This window comes from Anopheles ziemanni, chromosome 3 (genome assembly GCF_943734765.1).
Source record: "Anopheles ziemanni chromosome 3, idAnoZiCoDA_A2_x.2, whole genome shotgun sequence".
In the NCBI taxonomy this organism is placed as follows: Eukaryota; Metazoa; Arthropoda; class Insecta; order Diptera; family Culicidae; genus Anopheles; species Anopheles ziemanni.
In genome coordinates, this window is record NC_080706.1 from 17732413 (window position 1) to 17760000 (window position 27588).

Here is a 27588-nt window from a genome sequence, read left to right on the forward strand (position 1 = left end):
CAAATCGGTACGGTCCGAGCCGATCCGTGTTTCCCGTGCTATCGTTTCACGGAGTTGATGTTATTGGAATTGAATTGCTGATGCGATTGCCGGGCGGCTCAAGATTGAAGACCTCGGTACCATTCGCTGCACGATAATGATGACGCTGATGAGGGTGATGACGATGATGGGAATGATGATGATGATGATGATGCTGCCCCTGGTGCTCGCGAGGGTGGCGATAATGGGGATGTACGCTAGAACGAACGCATGAGAGCATGCGAGATCCTTTCCGATGGGTATTGAGCCGTGCAACATCGGTTTGCATTAGCGTCGACGTCGGTTGTGGCGGAAATCGACCGACGGGAGGCATTATAATTGATTTTGAGCCGCCAACTTGGTTGGTGGATCGGAAAAGTCATGACTTTGATTACTGCATACCTTCACCATGGGACGGGTCAGACGCGAGGTAGTGCATTAATCGAAAAGATCGATCAATTCGATCAATATGATACGAAAGCGATACAAATTCCATGGCGGGTGGAATAATTTGGCGTAAACATGCCTTACAGTGGATGAAATTCACCAGCGTTTGTCATGTCTTCGGCAAGCATTTCAATCAAACATTCCTAACTCTAACACGACCATCTTCGCTTTGCAAACAAAATTACGTACAACAACATAAAACGAACAAAAATCATTCACCGCATTCGACCTCAAGCAGCTTAAAGTTGATTCCCACCTAATCTGTACTAAGTAAAACTTACCTCGCAATCAAACTGTGGTTCATTATCACCGAATCTGTGTAATTCGCGTCCATTAAGTCGACAAAATCGTCCTTACCGACACGGACATCGCCGGAGGCTACGGTCCCTATCCGGCGGCGTTCGACGAAAGTGACTGGAGAAGTTTTTAATCCTCATTAATTGTCCACCGTTACTTCCGGGTCCATTGTTTTCCTTCGGCTCCGAGTGGAAGAGATACTTTCATTTGAATTTTAATGATTGTTTTGTTCGCCTTCTGGAAGAACGCACGGAAGATGGGAAGGAAAGTCAAAACTGTGAGGTAAAAATTAATTCCTGTCCGTCGAACTGCTTGTCGTTTTGGATGAAGAGTTTGACCACAATTCTTCGATGAAGCGCATGTTAGTAATGAGTATTGACAAAGTGGTTGTAAAAGGAAATTTGAAATCAAAAAGGAACAACTAAACTTTCTCACACACCTTTCGCTTGGCAAACGTAATTCCATGTTCTTTTCTTTTAACCTTTAATCACGACCAGATTGAAGCTAGTAAATTACTTCCGAATGTCATTTATCCAATCGTTAGTATGCGAAAATTCAATCTCGAAAGACTTCTTTTCCGCTTGCTTCCAACCGGTCTAAAGAAACAGCTCGGCCACTGTCATTTAATTCTAGCGCAATGAATATTCATGGAACAATAGTACCGACCCTGGAAAAACCCGTCCGTACAAGCGACGTACAGAAAAAAACAGAACACCAGAGAAGAAAACCCTACCAATCATGGTTCGACGCCGGTGAAAATTAATCCGCCTCCGGTGGCCAACTCGCTCGAATCAATTTCTTCATCGCGACGCAGCGCCGAGCTGAGGATTTAATCTATATTTTCCTTGGCAATTTCTGAGCGAAAAAAGGACATCATCTTGGTGGTCGGGCTTGTTAGTGGTAGCGGTATTGTATAAATTATTGGCTCTCTGCCGACGGCGAAATGAAGAGGAAACAAAATCGAAAAGAATCCGATACTGGCCGAGTAAGTAATCGATACCGGCGGGATCCTTGTTTTGGGATGTCACGCCACAAGGTGTTCTAAGAAGGATGCTAATTTCCTGGCCCTTCGGCCAGGGACTGACGATTGAAGCATTGATTTATTTTACGCGCATCATCCAACTGTTTTGCAAGGATTATTATCAACTTTGGAGATCAGTATATCGGTAATCATTAAGTAAATACAGTATAGTAGGTGTTGCTTGAACTTTAATTGTTTGAGCAAATTTTCATTTAATTGATTGATACTTCTTCTTGATTAATAATTAAACCATCATGTCATTTTTTAAAGGGAAAAACTCTCCATAGAATCATAGATACCACAGATCAACAGGTATTTCCAGGGCAACCACCGACTCCTTGACTGAAGTGCACTCCCCCCCGGGAAAGCGACCTTTCTTGAGAAACGTGCCGCCGAGTGAACCACATCGCTTACACTTTCCTCGAGATTGAATCGCACGTCTTTTCCTCGTGGCTTGCACTCTCCCGGCACGAGCCGTTTACTACACCAACTGTTACAACCTAGCCCGACGGTGGGGGAACTCACTTTATCATTTTGTTTACGATAAATAACACAATAATCATGACAATTTGTTTTTCGCTCCACCGTTTCACCCGCAAACGACCTGTTTTTCCCTCTTGGTGTCTTGGTGATATTTGTTGACTTGTGCTCGGTCGGTTCACTGGTTACAGCTGAAGGAATGACCGTGTGAGTAGGATCACTTCCAGTTGCTTACGGCTGGCAAAAGGCAATCGTGTACCACCAGGACCACGCTCTTCTCCCAGGAGGAGGTTTTGAGAGCGGGCACTTTTCTAGCAATGTAATAAAAATTGCACCACTTGTTGCTGCACGCCTTCCTTGGTGCCGGTGCATATGGCCGGCGCAACTTGGCATAAAGGAAAAGTGCACCGGCTCATAGTTTCGAAAACTTTTTTGTTATCTTTGCTTTTCCTTTTATGAAACATAGTGGGAAGGAATGCTTATAAAATATTATTAAAAACTTGACTTGAATTGAGTTTCGTTTTGTCTTGATGGAATGTACGGTTTGTATTTATTTTTGTTTCTCTTATTATGTTTCATTTTAAAAAGATTTACAAAATGTTGGCTTTTAAACCAATTTTTTCTTTCATCAGTTAATTCTCAAGAATTCCCAAGTCAGTAACATTGAATTCTGAACGAATGAAAACTCTAAAAATTGGACCATAGTAACTTCCCACTGTGGTTGCAAGTTTTACTTAGCCGACCATGGTACTTTTATTTCCATTTAAGGTCGGTCCAAAACAGACATCATTCGATACGTACAAACCCACGATCGGCTAACCTAGAAACGGTTCGCATTGTTGGCCAGGCTGCTGCTTATATTGTAACCGGAACTGGTGCTTTAAATTGTGCTGCACCGGAAGATGCATTTCAATCTACCCAAGCGTACAGCGAGGGAGAAAAACCGGCCTGGAAGCATCCGAACGTAAATGTTCGATTTAGAGATAACTTTCTAAATTACTTTACCGCCCTTTCGTGAAAACGGATGCCGAGCTGGTGCTGCTGTTGAAAGCACTTACGAGCTTTGTAACTGCATCGAGTAATGTGTTGTTTGCATGGAAGTAGGTTGGTTGCCAGTGCGAATCGGACCACGGAAGTGGGGCATCGTTCTTCAATTGATCCGTCGAAGTCGGAAGTGGATTTGTGCTGACTGTTTACCATTGTTTCTAGCATTAGGACATTTGTTCGAATTCATTTATATTTATTGGATGTTCAAAATAAGAGCTTCTTGGACGCACTATGAAAGGCTATGACCGACAAACAGAACCTAATGATCTTTAATTTATTTGTCTGTACACTTAGAAAACCGGTGATCTTTTTCGGTTGCTCGAAAATTAATATTGTTCCATAAAAACTGACGGGAAGAAAAAAAAAGGTTGCGGCAACATCACTTCATCAATAAATCAATTTGCACCGCGATCAACAATTTCGTTCCGCAGTTGGAACCAAAATAAACACATCTAGCACATCTGGACCGCAGCCACTTCGGGGTGTGGGCTTTATTTATGGCGAACAATTTGTCTGCTTCGGAAGGTGGGAGGTTTTTTTTTGTATTATTGCCATCACCATTTCCATTCAAACCTGCACCGATATGTACAACATATACACTTTTTCAATTGACACCTGGCAATTCTTGCCCCGCCCCACGGTTTTGATCAAATTCGCTCGTCCCGTTGACGCAAAAGCTCACCTTGTTGACCGGATAGCGGCGATGAGGTGACACTTTGTTACCGTTTTGTTTTCAATTTACTGTTTGGCATGGGAAAAAGTTTCGTCACCAGCTTGAAGAGTTCCTGTGGTCTGTTTATTCATACAAATCAACGTGGTATGCTATTTTTATCTTTATAACTTTCAGGATATGGAAACTTAAACGCTGCCCGAGAAAAGAGCCTTGAATGATCATGAAGTGGTGTAAAGGCAAACTCAATGTTATTTCAATTACAGAGCTCGCATAAGCAATTTGATTCTTCTAATTATGTTCTTGTCATGGGCACCGTAAAACTTTAGTTCCAAAGTCTGGTTAGTTTTTGAACATGTGCTGACCAACGTGAGAATGTGTTGAAACTTCTATGGCTGGTGTTTTCGAAATACAAAACCGCTAAGAGACATCAACCGAGAGCTTATTCCTATGCAAATATGTTAAAGCATACATTGACTTTATATTACATGATTCATATTTCCCTGGTGATAAAAGGGAAGCAAACGATGCAATTGGTCTAAAACATCAAATATATACACACTTTGAAATGTGAGCAACGAAAATCCCCGTGCATGTTTCGGATCGGGCACATTTAGTGTTCGAAAACATAATGGACACGTTTTTTCGCTTCACCTTTCCCTGCACACGATGCTTATAACTCACGCAAATATTATTCACCGAGAGTGAAGTGTCGCAGGGAGGAGAGCTGGGGAGACCGATGGACGGATGGAAACTTTGTCATGTTTTTCAGTGTTTAAAAACGAGGTGTTCATGCCCAAAAGTCGACCAGTTTCATTTGCGATCGTCAACGATGCAGATCCATCGATGGTGGTTTCGTTGCGTTTCTCTATATTTTTAAATCGTCAAAATTTTCCCGTCCTTCGAGCCATTGAAGTTTCTTGTTTTTGGGTAATAATTGCATACAGAAAAATCTTTCAGTTTGAAGTATTTACATAATGGTCTATGTTAGTAAAGTAGAGAACCGTGGTGGTAGGAGAGCTGTTAGACTTTCAATTTCGAGCGTAAATACACTTCAATTAGTATTTATTTAACGTGAAATAAAAGTGAATAGGTTGAAAGATTTGTCTTCACCACCAATTCGCATCAGCTAAATGTATACATTCGTGACTGTTTGATCACGTGGCAGGGATATTTTTACGCCCTGTGAAAACACCTTTCCCTGCGATTAAAGTCAACCGAAGAGAGTCCTCTTCGAGGATGGTTTCTGTGAAAGCTCGGCCGAGTGTGTAAAGGTCAGCTTGTCGCAAAGGCCTGGAGCGTGAAAAATGATATCGTGCAATTTTGATGAGGCAAATGTGTGTGCGTGTATGTCTGTGTGTATGTGTTATCACGATGATTGATAGCCGCCGGTGACCACAAGTCTGTTGTGAGGTTGAAGTGTCCTTAGCCCAACGCCTGCCGGAAATTTTTATGCGCGAATAGTAAACTGAAGCGAGAATTTGAGTGATCTAAGAGCAATTATTTTTTCGTTTTTCATCAACGATGCTTAGAAATTAAACATCTGTTTGCTTTGGATTATATTATTATACATTTTAAATAAGATTTGATCCATATCTTAATAAAATCAAGCCAACATATTTGAAACATCGCTTAGTATTAGAATAATTTACTTACAAACAAATCCACCATGAAAAAGGCAAAAAAAATCAGTCAAAGTGGTGGACACCAACAGTTGGTGTCATACATAAAATATGGTTTCTTCCTAATGAAATTTACTTTCAAACACCCATACCATCCACTACGGCATGATATCGAGCTTTATCCACAAATCAGCGTGAAACCCTTGACCCAGAATGGACAACCAACTCCACCACCGGGCTGTTATTATTAGTGTTTTGAGTTGATTAACTATATTCACTGCATTCGAAAGGCAGCTCGAGAAAATTCAAACGCTGTAATTTAGATCCATTTGTTCGGACCGGAATCAAACCGCTTGATTGATTGAATCGTTGCAAGCATTAGCGTTCATTTGGATATACTACACAGTCGCGTGGTTGGAAAATTTGGCACCCTTTTCTATTCAGCTTCTCCATTTCTTTCAGCAAAATGAAAGCCACCCTTTGGTTGTGGTCAGCGGTGACGGCATTGGTGTGCGCAAGTCTACAGGTGTCCGCTCTGCCCTACAGCGATAGCAGAGTTATACAGGTAAGTTTGTCATGGTGAAAATATTATAAAAGTGATGAAACTGATTAGCATTAGTTGGGAAAAATTTAAGAAATCGAATGCTATATTGTGTAAACAAAAATATATTCTTGTTTTAATTTTATTTAAAATCCAAAGAACAAGATTATTCAACTGAGATTTATGTTATTTCGTCAATAACTTGAGGATTAGTTCCCAGCTCTCAATTGTCGTTTACGTCGAAAACATTCAACCGAGAACTCACCCTAGCACAAAACAATTTGACTGGGAACTTCATTTGTCTGTTTGGTGGTGAAGGCTTAGAAATGATTGTCCCACAGACAAATTGTTTTGTGGTTGTTAATTGCGTTTAGTTTGTTTTCTCAACAGACATTTCGATTAAACCAGTTTTATTTATCGTTGAATAAATTGTTTAATTAGAATTGGCATGTAAAATGACCGATTCAACCAAGCTAGAGTCGATGAAAAAATAATGAAAAAAGCCAAGCAAGTACACAACATGTGGAAATAAGTGCGGTTTTTGGGTAGAGTTGATAACGTTACCATTTTTCCAACTCCATTAGCCAGCGAGCAATTGTGCTGGTATAAGGGGAATGGCGTTTACTGTTTTCACCATCCGATCGAACGCGTTACATCACGCGGGGTTTTGGGTTATTGGCTTTTTGAAATATTTGCTCACCAACGTCGATTGACATTTCGCTTCGCAAACATGTCACGCAACGGTAAAGCTGGCTTTCGCTTCATCTCGCTGCCTGCCAGTGGGCAGTTCGGGCATATTGGGCCGTGGTAAATTATTGATTCTACTTTTTTAATTACACTCGACCACTGCTGAGTTCATGTTGGCGGGTTCGGGTGAGCTTACTCAAGTGTTTGTGTGTAAATATGAGCACAATTGTGTTTTATGGCACAATTTGATTAGACTCAATTAACGTAAATACACAAAATTTGCTGTGTATGTTTTCAATTTTCTCTTTAAAAAAATGCTTTTTATTAAATTCATGATAAAGCTGTTGGGGGAAGTAAAATAAAATAAAATATGAATCAATAAAACTTGACACTGTTGAAGGACGGTAATGTGCCCTTGATGTGGACGCTCTCCAAAATGCCATTCAGCTACAAAGTCCACCCAGTTATCGCTCCGCAGGTAGTTTGGGGCAACTGCTCTTAAACCAACCCTCATCTGGGTGCATTCTGCTGCACTTACCACTTGCCCTTACCTGTTACAACCACACTTAGTTGGCCCCTTATGGACTCGGTCAAACTCGAACACCTGCAGCGAGCGCATGTACCGGACAGTGTTTATGTGATTTATTCAACCTCCTGTTTCCACCCGGTTTCGGAGTGCTTTGGGAAATTGTACCTTTTGCAGCCCGCCAAGTTTTTCTGCTCCTCTTCCACCGCCCGCCATCTTCTCATCCCCTTTTTCATCTCGCTAATACTCCTTTGGGGGTTGCAAGTGGCGCATGGAAAAGCGGTTACGATCGCAACGTACCTTACGCCCTGGCAGGACCAGCTTTTGTCCCGTTGAACCCTCATATGCCGGTTGGAACTCATTGGGCGGGCCGTTACTGCGGGACGACGACGGTGGAAAGTTTCATCTCAATCCAACCGTCACGGGCACGTGTGGCAACGGCAGAAGAATACATTTCAATCGTTTCGCATCCAGAATGTCCCATCGAACAGTCGATTGTCTCTGGCAGAGAGGAGCCATCCGGGTGCGACATTTCAATAAAATTAATTTGATGATTGAACAAGAACAATCGTACCGGGGTTTGCGTTGAATACACGAGTGACATGCAGGAAAGCTGCAAAGTCCTTACTTATGAAAGCTTTTTTTTAAACAAGGCACACTTTGATGTGACAGTTTTATTCGCTCCAGCTTAGCTCCGGCAATGGAATGTTTAATTTTTAGATTTACAGATCTATTTTGTTTGTAAACCTCCCGTTAGACTCACTGTAATTGTAAAAACGAATGTAATCTCCATTATGCTTTATGCTTCATCCGTACAGGAAAACAGCTTGCTGTCGCTGAAGAGGACGAAACCGTCGCTGTCGATCGTAAATCCGCTCGATGTGCTCCGACAGCGAATCATCCTCGAGATGGCACGAAGGCAGATGCGCGAAAACACGCGACAGGTACGGTATCATCAAAAATTTTATTTCTTTGTAGCATATGTTTTTATGCGTTGCTTAAAACTGGCAAAAGAAAGCACTGACAAGACGACGTGAGCAATATGGTGGGGCACACCACCCTCCGGTGAAACGAAATCCTTGATGTTGAAAAGTAATACTAAAACCGACGCCATTCACGATTTCCATTAACAATGGACATTTGCTGACACACGACCGCAACCTGTTGACTTCTCTTTCTAACTCGACCCACTAATTATCTCCTCACGATGCCTTTTCTGGGTGAAGGAAAATGTCTCAGTTGCGTGCGTTTTGTGACCTTGCTGTCCATTCTTCAGCCTTAACATTGAACGATGTGTTAACACGACAGCTTTGCTCCGTCTCGTTCTAATCGTGTAGAATTTTCTCGGTTTCCGTTCTGGAAAGACACCACTACATCCTACCGAGTTGACTTCGTGCCGCAACATTCGAGGCACGTGTAAAAAGATTACAATCTTCCGTGTCGCTTCCGTTGAAGTACGGTTGTTTTTGTTCGTGGTTTTTTGGAAGGCCGACCGGTCCTGACAGCGAACGGACAGGATTCAACAAGTGCGATCTTTATCCTTCCCACCGACAAACGGTTGTCAACGGCACGAAGAAGATGGTAAGTCGGCCCAAAAAAAACAAGCCTGGGTGTAAAGGAAGCTTGTTGACGACGCCATCATGGATAGGAAAAAGCGGCTTGTAGCGATTTCTATCTGCAACCGTTGGATTAAAGTCACGTGACTCGTAAACGGCTTGCATCTCACTGTAAGACTGTTTGTTATGATTTATGTGGCCGGATTGTGGTGGGCAAGGGTGGTGCTGTTAAGCCACAATTAGATGGCCACATATTACCGGTTTATCTGTTTTGCTACGTTTCTGACCTTACGTGACGTTTGCGTGATCCTGCAACGTGTTACACGCGACGTGGCTGTCGATATAAAAATATCGCTGCCCACCTGAATCGGATGTTTTGGGGCACTTATACACTCAGCGAGTGTATCGTTGGCACGTCCTTTGACCGCTGTGAATGTTCCCATTAAAATCGTATCCTTTTTTAGAGCACGTGAGGAAGGAACCTCTCCTGTCCGATGTGTGCTTCCGAGAGATCACGTATGAATCGATCCTCGCGGTAGATGTTCAATTATGAGCTACCTCATTTCGATGGCTCAGCCAGAGAGAGTACTATTTTTGGAACATTTATTTTCATTCACACTCGGAATATAATCGGCTTTTTTCAGGGGAGGATACATTTGGCCAAAAAGGATTCGGCTTACTGGAGGGATGGGTAACTAATTCAATCTCCCAGCCGTAACTTACGAGCTCATATTGCGTTTGATGTAGGTAACCTACCGCCCGACAGGGGGATAAACATATTTATTTATCCCCCGAGAGCGTACGTGATGCATGTAAACATTACGTGCAACGGAGCTTTTTTATTCATTCTTCTAAATGCTCCACATGAACCCAAGAAGTATACATTTTCCTGCAAACGTCGTTTTTTTTGTTCCTAATTTACCCGCACCCACCCCCTTAGCTCCGCAATAAAGGCTCACACATTCCAAACGGTTCATGCACTGTATTATGTACATTCCATTCCGACATTAATGTGGCCGGTTATGGCCGCAGGGCGTGCGTAACACGTCAGCGTAGCAAAAGCGAAAAATTTTCCCCACCTGTCCGACCATGCAAGATTATGTCGGGAGCATGGGCATCCCGGAAATAAAGTGCATGAAATATATGTGGTCCACCGAATCACACGGAACCTTCGTACCGAAAGGCCCTGTAAAATGTTCATTGCAAAGGATTTCAGATAACTAATTCCAGTTCCACAGAGAAATTCACTTTTGCCCGATTTACGATCGATTAAGCACGGAAAATTCATCTGTTATTGTGAAGAATGCAGATCTGATTTGTCCGTTACGATCCTAGCGAGTAAGTTCTTCGCTTCATTATCAAACGAATTCTACGGACGTCACAAATTGCGTCACAAGAATCTAATCGACATTTTGCATGTGAACCGAATTGTGAATTTGTGTTCGCTTGACATGTAAAGGCCGATCGATAGATGTTTCAAAACGTACCACTCACTGGCTTGGAGGCTTACGGGAAAGTGAAGTCAAAAGGTTATCCGAATTTTGGTCGCTGGTACTAAACTTATTTAAAACAGAAACGTGTGGCAGCTCCATGAGCAGCTTACAGTTTGCAGCATTTGGTCATTTTCGTCGGTCGCAACAAGGACGCTCGCTCCCAAATATGCTACTCAGCGTGCTTCCAGCCCGGCCTGGCTTGCACAAAAATCGATTCCGAGGGTTTTAAAAACTTTTACCATCAAGGCAACTCGGTGGTGGCCTGGAACGGTGACTGCTGCTTGTCGGCATGGACTCTCTGGACGCTGGTGGCGCCGAAGCAACAGGCAATTTAGTTTAAAAATTGATCGATTCACAGGACTCAAGCAGCTGGGCGGGAAATGTATTCTATGTGAAGTGTAACGCTGGACAAGTGGAAAGTTGAAAGCAGCAGCTTTGTGTTCTAACCGAAATAGGGTGTTTTGTTTATTACATTTTACCCGCATCGCTAAGCTGTTCATTTAGGAAATTTTCTTATAAATTTCACAACACACTAAATGCCAAAGATCCGAGCTTCAACGTAAAAATCAACGTCACACAAATTCGCCCTTCAGGGGGTAGGAAACTTTTCCTTCAACACGGCCCGCCGACAGGATACGACCGGTTTGCTCTAACACCTTTCGTTCGAAATTGAATTTGTTTTCTAATCTTTTCGCACCGTGTTCATCGTGTTCGTCGTGTAAAACATCAAACGCTTCGGCATTCGGTTCCGATCGGTTTCGGGCAAAACTTCTGCCACCCCCTCGAACGGGGCGTTGGGAGCCTGATAACGACGTTTGGCTACGTTTGGCCAATAAAACATGCACATGAAAAACAAAATGAAATCCTTCCGAAGCCAATAGCCGCCCTCGAACTGTGTGTGTGTTTGTGTGTTGTCCTTTTCGATTGCGTTTCTACTCCATTGCCTCTAAGGGTGGTTCGATTTCATAAACCAGCGCTTGGCTTCATAAAGCAACGTTGTTTTGCCAGCCACGTGAATCGAACCAGTAAAATTAAAACATATCCAATTTTATCGAAACACAAGTGCCGACAAGAAAGCCATTGGCATAATGTTTCCCTTTTTCATTCGGTTAAGTTTCGCGAAAGTGTAACCTCTCGGGTGTGAGAAGTCGGGCGAGCGGCGCGGGGGGGTTGAAAGTGTCATGGTTGACGCGTTTCGTAGGAAACACGAAAATCTGTTCCTCTTGCTTAACGTGCCAGCCGAAAAGCGAAGAAAACGTCCCGCGCGAAAGCGTCGTAACCGTCGCTCACGCACGCAAACATCCCATCAAACTGTAATGATCCCAATTTACGTGTGGCCGCCGGTGCTGGGGGGCCACCCCGTGACGCATTCCGGCGAACGAGGGTCGGGTTTTTTTTTCGGTCGGGCACGGGCAGAAGCATGTAATGTGTGCTGTGGGCGTGCATCATTACAGGCCAGGGCTGTAACGGAAATGTAAATTGTTATTTTGTTGAAATTTGACACGATTTCCATGGCGGTGAAAGGAATTGCCTTTCCACCACTACACCAGGGAGATGTTTTTTTCCCTTCGTTTTCCCTTTTATGCATCTGTTTTGTAGCAGGGAGTGAACAAGCAAAAAATTGACATTCATGTGCATTTCAGAAATGGTTTTATTCCACCAAACGATACGTTCATTCCGATGCCAAAAATGCAAATACCAATGTTTGGTGTCGAAATCGTTTCCAGCATCAATTAATCACATCGAACGAATATCGTAATGTTTTGTGGTAAATAAAATCATGATTTAATTACCGTCGTTAATGATTGAGTGTTGAAAAGAAAAAGTACATTTTCATACTTCCGCTTCCGGTACCCCAAGCAAGCGAGTGAGTTTATTAGGAGAGAATGGAAAAATATAATAAATTAATTTTCACCGTATTCAAAGCATTCTTTCCTGTAAGAAGCTATCCTTTTTTTGTTCCACCGGATATGAGCAAGCTGTACTTTAATCACAACGGAAAGCGACTGAGTATGAAAACAGGATGCGAAGTCGATGAAAACTCATCCCGTAGCACCGTTCCAACGGTCACCGACTTCACCCTGCCCACCTCTAATGATTATGGTGGGGATGGTGGTGGTGGTGGTGGTGGTGGTGGTGGTGGTCGGAAATGACAATTTTTGTTTCGCTTTCCTTCCGAGCAAACGGTACCGATGCAATGAAATTATTTCCCACGAGTCGTGGGGCTGCCTTGATGGTGGTAGTAGCACGAAGGAAAAGCGGAATGAAAAGGCGGCAGCATAATTAATAGTGACAATGAGAAAATATGTGTGAGAACATGAGCGGTCGTCGGTGGTGCCGGTGGAAAATTAGGATGTTGAAATCAGTATGAAACGATATATGAAAAAGGAAAAACTATAGTTACAAACACAAACCCAATTTGGTGTTTTCACGTTCAATGGAATATTAATGGGATGGTTATTGTAAATGAACAACTCACCTTTAAACTGATATTGATTTAGCGTCGTATAAAATCTTCATGAACTCTGTTCTTGGATTCTACTTTCAATTTAGGTGGAACTGAACAAGGCTCTGCTTCGGGAGATCGGTAAGCGTAGCAGCAACTTCTACGATCGTCCGGAGGATGCCCTCGACTACGCCTACTACGATCGCAAGCCGTACAACCACCGAGTTGCACCCGAGCCGGAGCACAGCCCTGTCGAGGAGGAGCTGGAGGCAATGGTGGAGAGTCTTCTGCGCGGTGGCCATCTGTCCCTCCGGGAAGGCAATCACCAGCGTGTCCGCTCGATCGCCGACCGGCAGCTATCACCGCTGGGTCATGCGAAGCTAGAGCAGACCTCTCAGTTAGCGTCACGCTCCCCCCAACAGCCGCCGCAGCAGCTGGGAAGCCTCTTCACCGACGAACAGGACCCGGACCAGGCCAAGAACGGAGGATACCAGCAGCCCAACACCGGAAGCAACGACAACGACGGCCCGGTGGACGAAGACGGCGAGGAAGCGTTGGGAGGTGGCAGTTCCGCTGCGCTGAAGGAACCCGCACCAGATGGCTACCTGGAGCAGGCCGGCCCGGCCGGTCCGGGGAAGATCGAGTCACAGCAAGCGACGGGGAACGATCGGAATGCCGAGACCGACTTTCGCCAACGGTACGTTTACGGTATGTACAAAAACCGGTACGCGAACTAGGCCGTCGTCGTTCTCGACCCCCCTTCTCTCGGGGTTCCAGCTCTCTTTCTTGGCAACCCGCGGCTTACCCGTGACCACTTGGATTCCCCCTACACGGCCGATTCCGGAACAAACACTCTCCTAGCCCACCCACCAAATTGTAGTGCAAGAAAACATGATTAAAGGATGCCAAAACAGAACCAGTAAGGATCGCGCTGGAGCGTGAGATAAAGCCTCTTAACGCACCATTCGGAGGAATGTCAAAGAAAGACGAATAAACAGACACTGAGAAACATTCCTATGCACTTCAGATAAATCTCTATTTACACACCTTCTCACACGCACTGGAAAAATACGAAAGAACATTACACAACAGCTGCCTCCATCGCTAAGAACCACTTTTCGTTGAACCCTTACCTGCATCAATCAACATAAATGCATTCTAGTTTGGAGTTGAAAAAAACCCTAAAACATTTCCCGGAAGCTCCTTTTCCATTTTTTGTTACCCTTTGCGTTTGCGTTGGGGAGGTCAATCTTTTGACAAGCACATTTAAGTTTATGTTCTACCGGGCCCTTATGACGATGGCGAAGGATTTATTATTCGTTGTAGCTTTCTTTTTTGGAAAACGCATCACACGTAGTAAAAGAAAAGGCCAGAGTATTTAAGAAGGCGGGAATTTTCACAAACACTCCATATCGTTTCGGAAATCCTTATCCTAATGCAAACCGAAGCAAATCTCTGACGTTTACGCCAACGTACGAGGGGATTTGTTTTTACACCTTTCTCGACTTGCGAGCTCACACATGTACGGCTCCGGAGCACAACGACACCTTGCTTTCTTTTCCCTGCCGGCAGCGGCATCCTTAAAGCCTCCTTTAAAGAAAGCAGCCCGTTTTCAGAGTGTCTGCTAGGTTTCGGTGGGCACTCTTGAAGATTTGGAGTCTCTACTTGGACTGATGGTTTTTTTTATCATGTAACGTTCGCTTTCTTTCCCCATGAATATCAAAGATGCTATTGTCTTATTTCGGTACCACCTTTGCTCACCACAAGCACCTCAAACGCTCAAAGTTTACGGCACAGGTGTTTGATCAGCATAACGTGTCGGAGATGTTAAAAATACAGCCCAACCGGAGAATCCAACGTTCCAGCGCACTGTGTTTTATCGTTCACTGCGGTGTTGTGGGAAAACTGAGTACCAAGCACGAACCAAGCACGCGTGAGGTCGGCATTTTCCCCGATGCGTGACAGGGGCCCATTTGGCAGTCCATTGATAACGTGAACGCTGAGAAAGTGAAGGACTATGCCGACGAACGCCACTTTGTACTCGGGCACAGGGAGCAAATGAAGAAAAATCTCACACACACCCTGTGCCCTTGAGGATTGGGGGTTTTTTTTTATTCATCATGGAACATCATGAAGAACTTTCACGGAACTCATCATCTTCGGGATTGAAGTTAATGTGAAGCGAGTGGATATTACTAGGGATGTACTAATGTGGATAACTTTTTTACAAAAAGATAATCTACGATGCTGTTTCCCGGTTAAGCAACGAAGCAGAAATGAAAAAAAAAACGATTACCTAATGAATAAATGGAAGAGGAAATGGCCATTGAAGAAGCGTTCCTTTCGTTTTCCGGTACAACTAACGGCTCGCTTTGAAGCGGGCGACATCCGTCATACTTTTTTCCGTTCAACCATTTGGCATTTTGTCGGATTCCGCCGGCTGGTTTTAACTCGAACGTAAACATTCTCTCGTATACACTTCTCGGCTTCGGCACAACACACGTGAACGAAAGGTTCACTGGAAAGTGTCCCAAAAGTGCAGCAGGTGGAAAATTGAGCGCTTGCAAAAGGGAGGCAATGGATGTAGCACAATTAAAAGACAAACTTTTGCTGTTTTCTGTTCATTTTTCCAAACAAAATTTCAGAAGTCACAAGCACTGGGCTGAAGGTTACCATAGTAACAAGCAGGTGCTTCTGTTCTTCTTGCGGAACCGTACATATGATGCTGGCCGGGGACAGCTTTTTGCCTTCTGAATTTGAGGAAATACTTTTTTTGTGGAAACTTTATACAAAGCTCATCAAATCGAATGGCATGAATGGAATTTGAACCATAAATTTTCAATCTTGTGGCTGGCAAGACGTTAAGTGTTTTAATGATACTTATATCCTTTACGTTCATTTTATCTTCAGTCTTCGTCATAAGCCCAACTTTTGCAACATATGATTACGCAAGGATTATGATTTGATAGTGCTTGCCTTACACAACAACACAATTTGTTTTAAACATTAATTACTGTAAGATTTCCTATTATTCGTGAAAATTATTTCGCCAATATCCTAAATTCCATACACATTACAAGAATGAAGATAAAATCTATAATATTTATAACATAAGAAAAAATTACAAAACAGGAACTACGAGCAGCTAGTAGAAGGACTAAAGAAGGGTAATTTAGTAAAAAAGTATGTTAGAAATGTGAAATGACAGACTTTGATTTTTGTTTCGGTAGGATGTAAACAAATCATCATCGCTGTCCCACTACTACCACTGTGAAGTGGACAGACATGTAGGGCTAGATCCAATTAAGTGAATAAAACAAATGAAACAGTTCCGTATAGCACGTTTTTACAAGTGTCGAGGAAAAACCTCAAACGCAATCGTCCCTCAAAAGGCACGAAGGACGAGGGCGTTTGCCGGTTTTTCCCGGAGCAAGCAGCGAGCCTAAAAGCTTAAGCCTAAGAATGAAGCAAACAGTGCGGCTAGAATGAGCACTGCAACTATTACTTTAACGTCCGGAGGCGTGGTAGCATATGGAAAGGGTATGTTCTGTTCAATACTGGTGCAACTGAGGCGGGTATGCTCCATACACATAAACCTATATATATATATTCACTTTTAACTAACGCTGGCAAAGGACATTCGAATGAGAAGGGTTTACCGTTCTACTAAGCAAGCAAAGCTATACGAATAACGATAGGGAAATAGCAAGAAAACAAAGCAAAACCAAACACACTTACAAATTACCATCCAAACAAGACAACTCTGACAAAGGCGACAAGAGAAGTATTTAAACATTAAAAAAAAAATGAAAACTAACCTTCGCGTAGTATTTACGTAAAACGTAAGCATAACCAAAACAATATGAGAATGGTGACCTACGGACACATACGTACTGCTCCGCATTCATAACTCACTGTAGAATGTAGGGGCAGAGGATGCAACGGTGTGTTGAAGTGAGCGATGATATAGGAAAATGTTAAATCCGCGGGCGATGTATTTAACGTTTTGCAACGGATGGGGAAAGGCAATGGGCAATGGTGGCGCACTGCACCGGTGGGAAGCAGGCTGGCTGGTGTAGTCTGGGGACGGGGAAGATAGAAAAGCTATTTAAAAAGAAGAAAAAAAAAACTAAACAGCCACGAAGAGTGCAACAAATGAAAGTGGGAATGAGAAAAATACTACAAACCTAACAACCTAACTAACGCATTGATGAATTACAAATAAACTCGATGGCATCAATTTGAGCGAAATCAAACACATGAGAAAAAAAACCAAACAAAAACTAAACCATTCATCTCAAACAATGCCATGGCTCTATTGTAAATATTCTTGACGTATTTGAACATTCATTCCTTGCATTCGAACAGAAGCAAACAGAAACGAATTGGTTAAATGAAATAAAGCAAAAAAAAAATAACAAACAAAATATTATATGAAATCTGAACTCTAAGCCAACCCAACAAATGGTAAATAAAAAGTTTAATTTCTAAGAGCAACATGTTATTGAGAGCACGAACGCCGAATGATGTCATAACAATGATAAACAATATTTACTACCACTGTACTTGTACAACTGATGACAACTGTATCCACTGTATTTTAAATACTAAAGGTGGTTACCATTTCGTAAGTATTGCAATTCGTCTAATAAAATTTAGATATCTTTAAAAAAGTCATAATATAATAATTCTTTCCAGGAAATATTAAAAGGAAGTCTGGGCAACAGCTTCGTGTGGTACTCGGTGTGAGAAAACAACAACTTTATTTGTGTTTGTGCATGGTTGGCTTATCTTCAGTTTCCAAAACAGCCGCCTACACAGCATATTACAATGCCCTAATAGGAAAAGCTATCTCTTTTCTCTTTTTCTCTATTAAAACACAATACTAAACCACGATTGTGGATCACTTCTAACAGCTCTCCTTTGACTAGAAAGGAGAAAATAGATTGTGCACTTTTGGTAAAATTGTGACAAAAAACACATTACTAGCTCGGAAGCCTCAATAATTAAATTGCAATTCATAATTGGTTGTGCTGAAATCGGTCGCAAATTGACCGTCGTTTCTATGGTTTTGCCCATTATCAACCTTCGGTTGCCTTTGTTATTCCTTTTCGGTTTGGGGTAATTTTTTTTAAATTTTCGAACGAAATTAACATCCTCGCGACACTCCAAGCGGAGCGCACTTATTTGATATCGCACAGCAGCGCCACGCCTCGCAGTGTCCAGTGGCGCGGGTTGAAGTCGGTCTCGAAATCGATCGACCCGACGTACTTCTGGTCCGTGCGCTGCGGCTTCCGGTAGATGGGGCACTCGTACAGCCGCGGATCCTTGCCGGCGGTCGTGTTGATCGCGTAGATAAAGATGACCGGCATCTGCTCGTACAGGACCTTCGGTTTCGATTCGATCAACTTTCCGCTGCGCCGATCCAGCGATGCCCCTGCGGAGAAAGACCATTAGAGTGAAAACAAAAAAAGAAACTTACGTATGCTCCCGGGAGCAATGACGCACCTTCCAGGAACAGGCCGTAGACGTAGACGCCCTCCTGCGGTGGATCGTGGATGTCCTCCTTGTTGTGGCGGGTAATTTGATTCTGCAGCACCACCGAATCGAGGGCCCAGCCCTTGTGAGCTCGCGTTACCTCCTATTAGTCGGAAGAAAAGGTGGAACAAAGGGGAAAAAACGCGGAGGAGCCAAACAAACAAACAATTATCATGTATCCGCCCGGGCGCACATTCCATATCAATTTCCACCATCAATGTTGAAATCCGTTTTTTAGATCACGTTTGAAGTTGCAAAACCAGGAAGCATAAATGTATCCACAAGAATGATAATTTTTCCCAATCATTCAAACTGATTTAAATTAGTAAAATTATTTGAAAAATTAAGAGTACCTTAAAAATCGATTTCTATAAAAGCTTCCGTTAAATGTTCTGAAATGTTGATCTCAGAAGCAGTTGTTAGCATGGCTATTTAATAGTAGTTCAAACATCAAAATCAAGTTGCTAATAACATTTAAAGTCATAAAAGATACAAGTGTTCAGACATTGCATACATAGTCACATCCATTACCCAACATAAGCACGAACACAATCTCATCGACTAGAGCTGTTTCATGCTTTGATCTTGGAAAAATTAAATCCTCTAAACAAATACGATTTGCAGGCTATGAGAAACATGCACGTTCAACTTGTTGTGGTACCGACCGATTGAATTTTCCAATCATTTTACGCTGCAAGTATAGCTTGCATTGCCCTACATTGGAAAGATGAATGAAAAGTCTTCCTGGTGTGCCGAAAGCAAGGATTTAAAGTGCCTTGTTGTATGCATAGATCGAAAGGAAGAAGCGTCTTCGTTCATCCTTAACACAATTGACCGTTGTTGCTAAATGTCTTGCCTTCGAGTAGTCGGAACAAGACGGGTAACTTGCCCTCGGCATTCCCGTGCGACCGCAAGCAACTCGGTGCCGCCGGAACATCGTAGACCGTTGTTTACCGCTCGTTAGTTGATACATAAATCGACAGCCTCGGCGAGCAGTGGTCGCAATTGTCGACTGACACGACAGCGCGTTGGGAAAGTAAACCATCCTTGCGGAAAACGTTCACTCAAATAGAAACATTCGGCTCGAGTGGTAAAGCATGTGGTACGTATCACGTTCGGAGAAGCGACCATATCCTTACCCGGAGCGGAATGCGCCAATCAACGTGACCTGCGACACCGTGTGCTCGCCCGGGGAAGAATCCACAAAACACTAACATCAAACTCAAACAACTTTCACATAAGGCTGGCTCGGGCCAAAGAATCCTGCAAGGATAGACCGAAGGAAACTTTCTTTGGCTCTGGGTTTGAAAAATGGACCACCCTCAAAAGAAACTCACGCACAGCATAACCAACGAGGAAGCCTCACAAAGGTATGGGAAGTCCGTTACCGTAAATCATGCGGTCGGCGCACTGCCGGCGTAGAAACAAAACAGCGCTCCAACCGAAAAGGATGCCAGCACCATGGAGCTAGGTCCCTCTTGCGTCCGTTATGCCATTATCACCAGCCTCAAGTTCATCATCATCGACGTTATTATCATTTCCATTATGAACCGACCTGGATCCTACCCAACCTTTCCTTTATCCTTTCTTAGACGGTACGAGCATATACAAAATAAAATTTCAAACTGATAGGTGGCTCTTTTTCTGCGCTAGGTCATGGACCTCGGATTCCCTAAGGAGTTTCGCCCCATCTTTTCCACTCGGTAAAGATTGCTACACGTGTGCTGCATATGAATGAAAATCGGATGAGCGCTGGCAAAGATCGACATAATTAAAAATCCAGCACCAATACTGCACTGGTTTAAAGCTCAATCTTCAGGCTAATTGAAATGTTGTTACCGTCAACGTGCGGGACCAATAAAATGGCTTCCGCTAATGGAGCCCGGCTCATCATCCCGGGCAAGAATGTAATGAGATGCTAATGATTAAATTAATCCTCCACGATGTGAGTAAACGAACGCGCTTATCATACGCACAGCGGAAAGGTGTACCGAGTATATCGGAGTCAAACCTTCCCGTCCTCCGCCAACCGACAATTGGTACCCGCCTCGGTGGCTCGCGCTTTATGTGCCCTGGTAATGACGTCAGGGTTGTCTTTCAAGTGCTCTAATGTTTTCAACAATGTACACGTTTTCCTTCCCATCGTTCCGCTTTGTTTTCGGAAGGGATTTGTTTTTCCATGGTTGTTCTCTTTTTTTTTTATGAAAAAAACAACCTTTTCCTGCGAGGGCTTGCCTTATTCGCTGGGAAATTCAAGTTCCATGGCAGACGGTGAGACAATCCTTCCACTGATGACTTTTTAAACCCTTTTTTTCGGTCTACGATTGGTGCAGAAAGGATAAAAATCGCATAACGGTGGTGCCTGATAAATCTTTCAATGATGCTGAATAAACGAAAACTAAACTTCGTCTTACTAAAATAATTTTGTAAATATTTAAACAAAGGTTGACATGAAATATTACACTCAAAACTTTTGCGTATTTGTATGAAACGTATTTTGAAAAGTTTTCGATTTTTAAACCACTAATGAAAAAGATAGCATATTGTAAAACTGTGCTGTCTAAAGACTTTCCAATGCCCTTGGAAATCTCTTTATGTGCTGCAATTTGTCTTTTACACCCTTCGTCCATGCTAGGACGACGCGAAAGGTAACCATGCCTTAGCCATCAGTCAGTTATTAACTCTCTTAACCACCCATCCCATCGTCGCACAACCCCAACCCCGTCTCCCTCAAGACGCCATTGTACCGAGGACAGCGAACGGAGAATGATAATGTTAATACTAAACAAGATCGTAATACCATCTCGTACGAGACTGTCAACAACGTACGTGAGCGGCATCGCCGCGCGGTAAACCTGGGAACCTGCAAGCCCGGAAAAACGGGTGAACACACCCGGGTTGACTAAGGTTGTGCGGCCGCGATCGAAGCCAGGCTTGGAGAAAAATTTATATTCCTTCCCTATGGCCGACGCGGGAAACACAATGCCAACCGGTAATGCACATTGCGTATTCCTGCCACCGACCGATTGTGGTATCAGTGCGAAAGGGGAAGTTTTTCGTCACGAAATCGAACCCGTTCGCCAGGTGGTAGGGTTGGCTATGTCTTTCGCTAACACATTATCATATTGAAATGGCGAACGAATGAGAACTTGGTGGGAAAAATGGACTGATTCTTTCCGGTTCTGCTCTATTCTACGATTGACTTTCCGCTCCGTTCGAGATTCATCATCATTCGGCTACGACAACGTTTACCTGTCGCATTGCGGTGAGGAATCCTTGTTGGTTGAAAAATCCCGTCATCCAGAATACCTGCAAGAGAAGCAAGGAAATCGATGGTCGTAGCAGATAACCATCGAGGTGGTTATGAGCAAGATGTTTGCTCCTTTCCTCCCAGTGGAGGATGAACTGAGAGGGCGTTCGGGGTGTACTACCTTCGGCCGATCGCTGTTGATCCAGGTGCGGAATTGTTGATTCCGTTCCAGCAACTCCGTGTACCAGAAACCGAGCGTGGTTGATTCCCATGAGATCTGTTCGGGAAAACAGGGTGGCAGAATTAATACACATTTATTGCTACAGTAAACCGCAACGCAGCTTCGGCGAACACATTGGGAATGTCACGCAAGAGCTGCGAAAAATCTAGCAAATAAAGTACGAGTATTAGAGCCGCGTCTTACATATGTTCCAACTAATCATAATGTTACTACAGATGCTAAAAAGGAAGAAGGTAACATTATTTACAATAAACCACCTGAAAGCTACAAAGCAGACAACAGCACAGTGAAACCTGTGTACAAGTGTTGTGGCATTTACCTTCTGCCATCTTTCGGGAATTCGCGCGTCGTACATGGCGTCCAGCGATTGGCGCAGATAGTTGCTCATCACGATCGTACCGTCGATCGCCAGCTTCAGATCGCACAGATTATTGTAGACGGTGTTGATGACCCGCTGCATGCGATCGATCTCTTGCCTGATCAATTGAAAATGGAGCCATGTTTGAAACCGGTTGGAAGCGAGTGTCCTGCCCACGGGTCGATTTGAGGTCCCATACTTACACGATGTGCCCGTTTCCAGACTTACCTCAGGAAAATGTTCATTGGCAACAGGGCCCCCATGCGGCCCAGCGATTCCTTCACCTCGAACGCCACGTACTGGGGTGGTAGCTTCCGCAGCATGTCACTGGCGAGCTGGAATACAATGCTCTCGCGCGTTTCGCCCCCACCACCACCACCCTCCTTCGGCTGCACGCTCAGGATCGTGTCGAGGATGCCCTTGGCCGAGTTGATCTGGTACGTGATGTCGGCGTTCGAGTGCAAACCAAACACCTCCGGCGTATCAGTCGTCGGCAGCTGGTTGATGTAGTCCACGTACACCTGGATGTTGCGCGAGATCGGCACCCGGTAGCCCTTGTAGAACTCGAAGCTCGGCGTCAGCAGGTGCTCGCTGAACCATACCTGCGTGAAGGTGGTCAGCAGCCGCTTGTCGAAGTCGTCCGTGACGCGCCCACCGTACATTACCTCGCCGAGCATGTAGCAGAGTGTCTGCCACGATACTCCCTTCTTGGGGTCCATCTCGTCCAGGTGGTTCTGGATGAACTGCACGCTGGCGGAAAAGTCCGCCTGATTGAACTCGTATGGAATGTTCCATCCGAGCGGGCCAAACTTGCGTCGCTCCTGGACGACACAGTGCAGGAAGGCAACGGTGTACAGCAGCGGTGGCCACTGCGGCGCCGACGTGTAGTCCAGGTAGTCCTGCGTGAAGGCCAGATAGCTGCGCTTCAGACTCGCCCGGATGCCCTGCGGCGGCTCGTTGGTAAACTTGATCGCCATCTGCAGCAGGCCGATCGGGAACTGCGGGTGCGTCTCGGTCGTCACCCACAGCCGGAACGAGTCGGCCACGTGCTCCGTCTCGATCAGCACGTCGATGATTTCGTTGCAGAAGCTCAGCGATAGGTGCACGTTCTGCAGCAGCACCCAGCCACCCGAGCCCATACACTCGCTCATCAGCTTGCGGGCGTGATACTCCTGGCCCTGGCCCATCGAAACCGTCTTCAGCACGATGCCTTTGACCTTGGCCAGCGCGGCGATCTGGGTGGTCGGATCGGAACCGATCGACAGGATGCAGACGAGCGGGGTGCGCGGTTCCGACTCCGACCAGGTGACCTCGAGGTCCAGTATGTGCATCTCGCCGTACTCCTGGCCAAGGGAAACTTCGATGTATCGGCGAGCTTGGGAGATCGTGCGATCGGGGCTCCAAGATCGGATCAATAGAAGCTTCCGGAAGACATCTAGCTCGTGCTCGTAGTCGCACGGTATTACCTCCAGCTCGGGCCGCTCCGTCTCGTACCAGTTCTTCCACTCGCGCTCGTTGTACTCGATCTTCTTCAGGAGACCCTGGAAAGTCTTGAGCTTGCTGATCTCGACCAGGTTGAGCCACGTGATGTCCAGAATCCATCGGAAAGGCTTCGGTGCGACCCCGTTCAGGTCCAGCGAGGCTCCTCCCTTGACGAACGCCATAAACTCATCGTGGCTGATGTTGCCCTTCTGGTAGTCGATCTTGATTGCCAGCATCAGCGTAAACAGCTGCTTGTGTCGCTCGTACAAAGAGCGACTCGTGAAGGCCCACACCTCGTACGTTAGGTACTTCAGAATGATCTGGATGCGTTCCTCCGTGATGTTGCTCTTCGTCGACTTGGTGATCGAGTTGTCGAAAATGATCAGAAACTGTTTCAGCGAGTTCTGGTACATCACGTTCACGTTGGACATCTCGACGATGAGAAAGTACAGAATCGAGCCTCGGGCGGCTACCGCACGGAACTCCTCGCGTGCGATCATAATCTTTTTCTCCGTCACCTCGGAGATCTTGAGCTTCTGGTTGACCTCCTCCGCGGTCGTCTTAGTCTCCTGCAGCACCTCAATCAGTGCCTCGTCGTCCACCAGCGAACCCTCGGTCGACGTCAGCCGGCAGAGCAGGTTGCCCTCCAGCTCCTTCATGCTGCGCTGGTTCTTCATGACGCTCTCGAATAGCTGAACCCGCTCGGCCTCGAGCTCGGACTTCTCCATCAGTATCACTCGCCCCAACAGTTGATCCTCCAGGCCACGCATGGTCACCGTGAAATCGATAATCGATGTCTTGGCGCTGATCTCCGGGCTGAACGGTGGGTTCGGCAACTTGGTCGTGATGTACAGCATGAAGCCGGGCATCACGTCACATTCCTTGTCGCCAACCAGCACCTTCTCGATCGAGCCCGACTTTATAAAGTTCTTCTCCAGCACATTATCAATGACTGGGTCCAGCTCCATTCCAACGTCCTCAATCAGCAGTGGCCTGCCCAGCGAGAGGCTGTCCTCCAGATGAGTCCGGAAGTACTTGTGGTTCAGCGATGTGATTTGCAGCTCATTTTGATCCTCTTTCGATTTGATCCACAGCTTGCCCTGCGTTTGTGGATCGATCAGTAGCGGATAGCTGCTCGACTTGGTCACGATGAGAGCGTTCTGGACCGAGAGTTCGTCATTCGGCAGCCCCTGGAGGTTCCACTCGGATATGGTTGCCGAGTCGACCAGCATGTGGATGATGTTCAGGTTCGCCGTGAACGGAATGTTGCGAAGTTTCAGAATCTCCATCCACGTCTTGAACAGCGTACCACGGAATTCCTGGTTGTAGGGTCCACAGTAGGACAGGAAACCGGTCGCCAACAGTACGTCTCCCACCAGCTTGCCCAGCTGTATCTTGAACTCCTTACTCTGCTGCGTCCAACGAGCCTTTTCACCTCCAAGTCCATTGATCAACGCTGTTGCGGCTGTCATTTTGCGTAGACAGCTGTTGGCCGCATCCGTGAGCCGCTGCTTCTCGGACACTGCCGCATCGTATTGATCCTTTACCTTCTGCAGAGCGGCTTCCCGTTCCGCAAGTTGATTCTCCGCCGCTGCCAAATCCTCCATTGCGATCTGAGGGGAAGAAAGCAAGCATCATACCGTGCCATCGCAATGCCCACAGGAGTCCATAGTTACCCGAACTGCCCAAACCCACCAAGCGAGTTGCCCTGTCCCGCATTACATACCCTCAGACGAGCTTCCTGCAGCATCAGATTGGCCTTCAATGGAAGCACCTCCTTGTTCACCCCGTGGAAGAATGCCATCGCCTTGGTCCAGGAGAGCAGCCCGGCGACATCACCGCACACTCGCCGGGCCGTATCCATGTTGTAGTCCTCCATTCGGAAGTAAGGCTGCAGATGCTCGATCATTTCGTCGTTGATCGTATCTTTCGGATAGTTCTGCAGTTGCAGCAGGAACGTCGTGCTGGCCATCATCTTGAGTGACTCCTGCCAGGACGGCTTCGGTGAAGGTGCGCCAGTGTCGGCGATCACCGGATGTAGCTTACGCTGGAACATGATCAGCACGCAGTCCATGATGCGCATGATCAGATGTGGCGGTCGGCCCAGCTTCCGGACCGTCGCTATATGTGCCGGTTTGATGGTGTTCAGTGCTGCTTCCGCCTCTTCCAGCGCAGGTTTAGCAGCTTCCAGCTTCTCTTCTGCGAGCGCCTTCTCCACCGCAATGCTCTGGACGAGCGCTTCGGCCTTCTCCTTCACGACCTGTACCTGGTTCTTGAATACCTCGGCCTGCATCGCCCGTTCCGTCACCTCGACAAGCACCCTCTCCGCTTTGGCGGATGCTTCCACCAGATCTTTCTCCATAATGGCAAGATCCTTCTTCAGTATCTCCACCGATTCGGAAGCCTCGGCCAGCTTCTCCAAACCGGTGTCCATCTTATCCGCCCCGTCGCACAGCTCCCGGTGCTTCTGCGTGTAGATATTCTTGTAGCCAGCGATGAAATTCAGGTACGATTTCGGCGTAACGTGCGTAGCTCGCCGGAACCGCTGGTAGTACTCGTTCGACGTCTTCGACACCACGTCCTGGATGGTGCCGAGCGCATTCACCAGCTCCTGTTTGACGTCCGCCGTGCATTCGATCGTGAAGTCAGCCAGAAAGTGGCTCGCCACTGCGACGAGCGCGTCCTTCGGCCACGGCTGGAACCAATCCACCGTGCAGCCGGACACCAGCGCCGGAAAGCGCATAATCCTCCGCCGGAAAGTCTCGCCGACGGGCGAGAAGCAAAACACCACGTGCAGATGGTGGCACACGCGCTGCAGGAAGTACTCCATCACCGTCTCCTGGGTGACGTTTTTCTTCTGGTTTTCGCGCTTCATCGTCGGCGTCAGCTCGGACACGATCTCCGTCTGTTCGTCCCGGTTGAACAGATTCGAGATGACGCCCGACGAAAGGATGTTATTCAGGTACTCCAGGAAGCCTTCCTCCTTCACGTCCATGTCGGTGAAGAGGAACGTGGTGCCCTTGCCCTGTACGCCGCAGGACCGATAGAGCAGCTTTAGATCCTCCAGGAAGTTGGCCACGTTGTACGATCGTGTCAAGCTGATCTGGAACGTCTTGTAGCCGGCGATGAAGGAGGCCAGCTTCGTGAGCGACTGCTTACCGGATCCACCCACCCCGACCAGCATGACGTTGCCGCGCGGGTGGCGAATGATGCGCGAAATCTTCACCAGATGCAGCATCGCGTCCGGGAAGAACACCAGATCCATGCCAGTGCCACGGATCATCTCGTTGAACTGCACCAGGAACATCTTCAAACGCTCGCGCAGTATGTTGAAGCAGGATACCGGCTCGTACACCTTGGGCAGCTCCATGTCCGCCTCCTCACCCTCCTCCCCGGTCGGTTCGGGGGCGTCGCGCATGAAGTCCACAAACACCGGGCTCGGGCCCGCCATCTCACGGTACTCCGGGCCCAGGTCGTCCTCCAGCACGCTCAGCATTTCGTTGATAAACCACTCGAGATCGTTCGGCGTGACGAAGCGATCCGCGAAGACGCGAGTACACTCGTTCTTCCACAGCAGTATCAGTACCGCCTCGGACGTGATCACCGTCGATAGCGTTCCGATCATGCCCTGCCAGATGCGCGACAGATCGCGCAAGCTGAAGATGTAGTGAAACTTGGCCGGCGTCGGCAGCAGCTGGTTGCGCGTGCGCTGCCACAGCACGCGCGTCAGCGGGACGATACGCTTGACCAGCTTGCGCACCTCGATCGAGAAGCCACGCTTCACGTTGTAGTGGCCCTCGCCAAGCGTCCGGAAGATCGTGTCGATCGACGCGTTGTCCGGGATGTTGCAGTTGAATACGCTGAACTG

General features: G+C 46.1%; 2 protein-coding genes across 2 annotated transcripts in view; one reads left to right on the forward strand and one right to left on the reverse strand.

Moving 5' to 3' along the window:
- The first annotated feature begins 6068 nt into the window (after window positions 1-6068).
- LOC131284258 (uncharacterized) lies at window positions 6069-13588 on the forward strand. Its single transcript, XM_058313112.1, has 3 exons — window positions 6069-6167; window positions 8175-8300; window positions 12959-13588. Exons 1-3 carry the CDS (start codon window positions 6069-6071, stop codon window positions 13586-13588), a joined length of 855 nt encoding a protein of 284 aa, XP_058169095.1.
- Window positions 13589-18034: 4446 nt separating this feature from the next.
- The window catches only part of LOC131286862 (dynein axonemal heavy chain 5), a 22014-nt gene continuing 12460 nt past the window's right edge, over window positions 18035-27588 (reverse strand). Inside the window, exons 10-16 of the mRNA XM_058315867.1 lie at window positions 25447-27588; window positions 22467-25333; window positions 22200-22356; window positions 21821-21916; window positions 21642-21698; window positions 18360-18492; window positions 18035-18288 (exon numbers count right to left, since the gene is read on the reverse strand). The exon at window positions 25447-27588 is cut by the window's right edge and continues 788 nt beyond it. Of these exons, the coding sequence (XP_058171850.1) occupies window positions 18035-18288; window positions 18360-18492; window positions 21642-21698; window positions 21821-21916; window positions 22200-22356; window positions 22467-25333; window positions 25447-27588 (5706 nt within the window). The remainder of the gene's footprint in view (window positions 18289-18359; window positions 18493-21641; window positions 21699-21820; window positions 21917-22199; window positions 22357-22466; window positions 25334-25446) is intronic.

Bases quoted from the DNA above. Each gene is read 5' to 3' on its own strand.
- LOC131284258 (XM_058313112.1), top strand. From the start codon at position 6,069: ATGAAAGCCACCCTTTGGTTGTGGTCAGCGGTGACGGCATTGGTGTGC. The intron at 6,168-8,174 runs GTAAGTTTGTCA...TCATCCGTACAG, and splicing joins GCGATAGCAGAGTTATACAG to GAAAACAGCTTGCTGTCGCT. The intron at 8,301-12,958 runs GTACGGTATCAT...CTTTCAATTTAG, and splicing joins TGCGCGAAAACACGCGACAG to GTGGAACTGAACAAGGCTCT.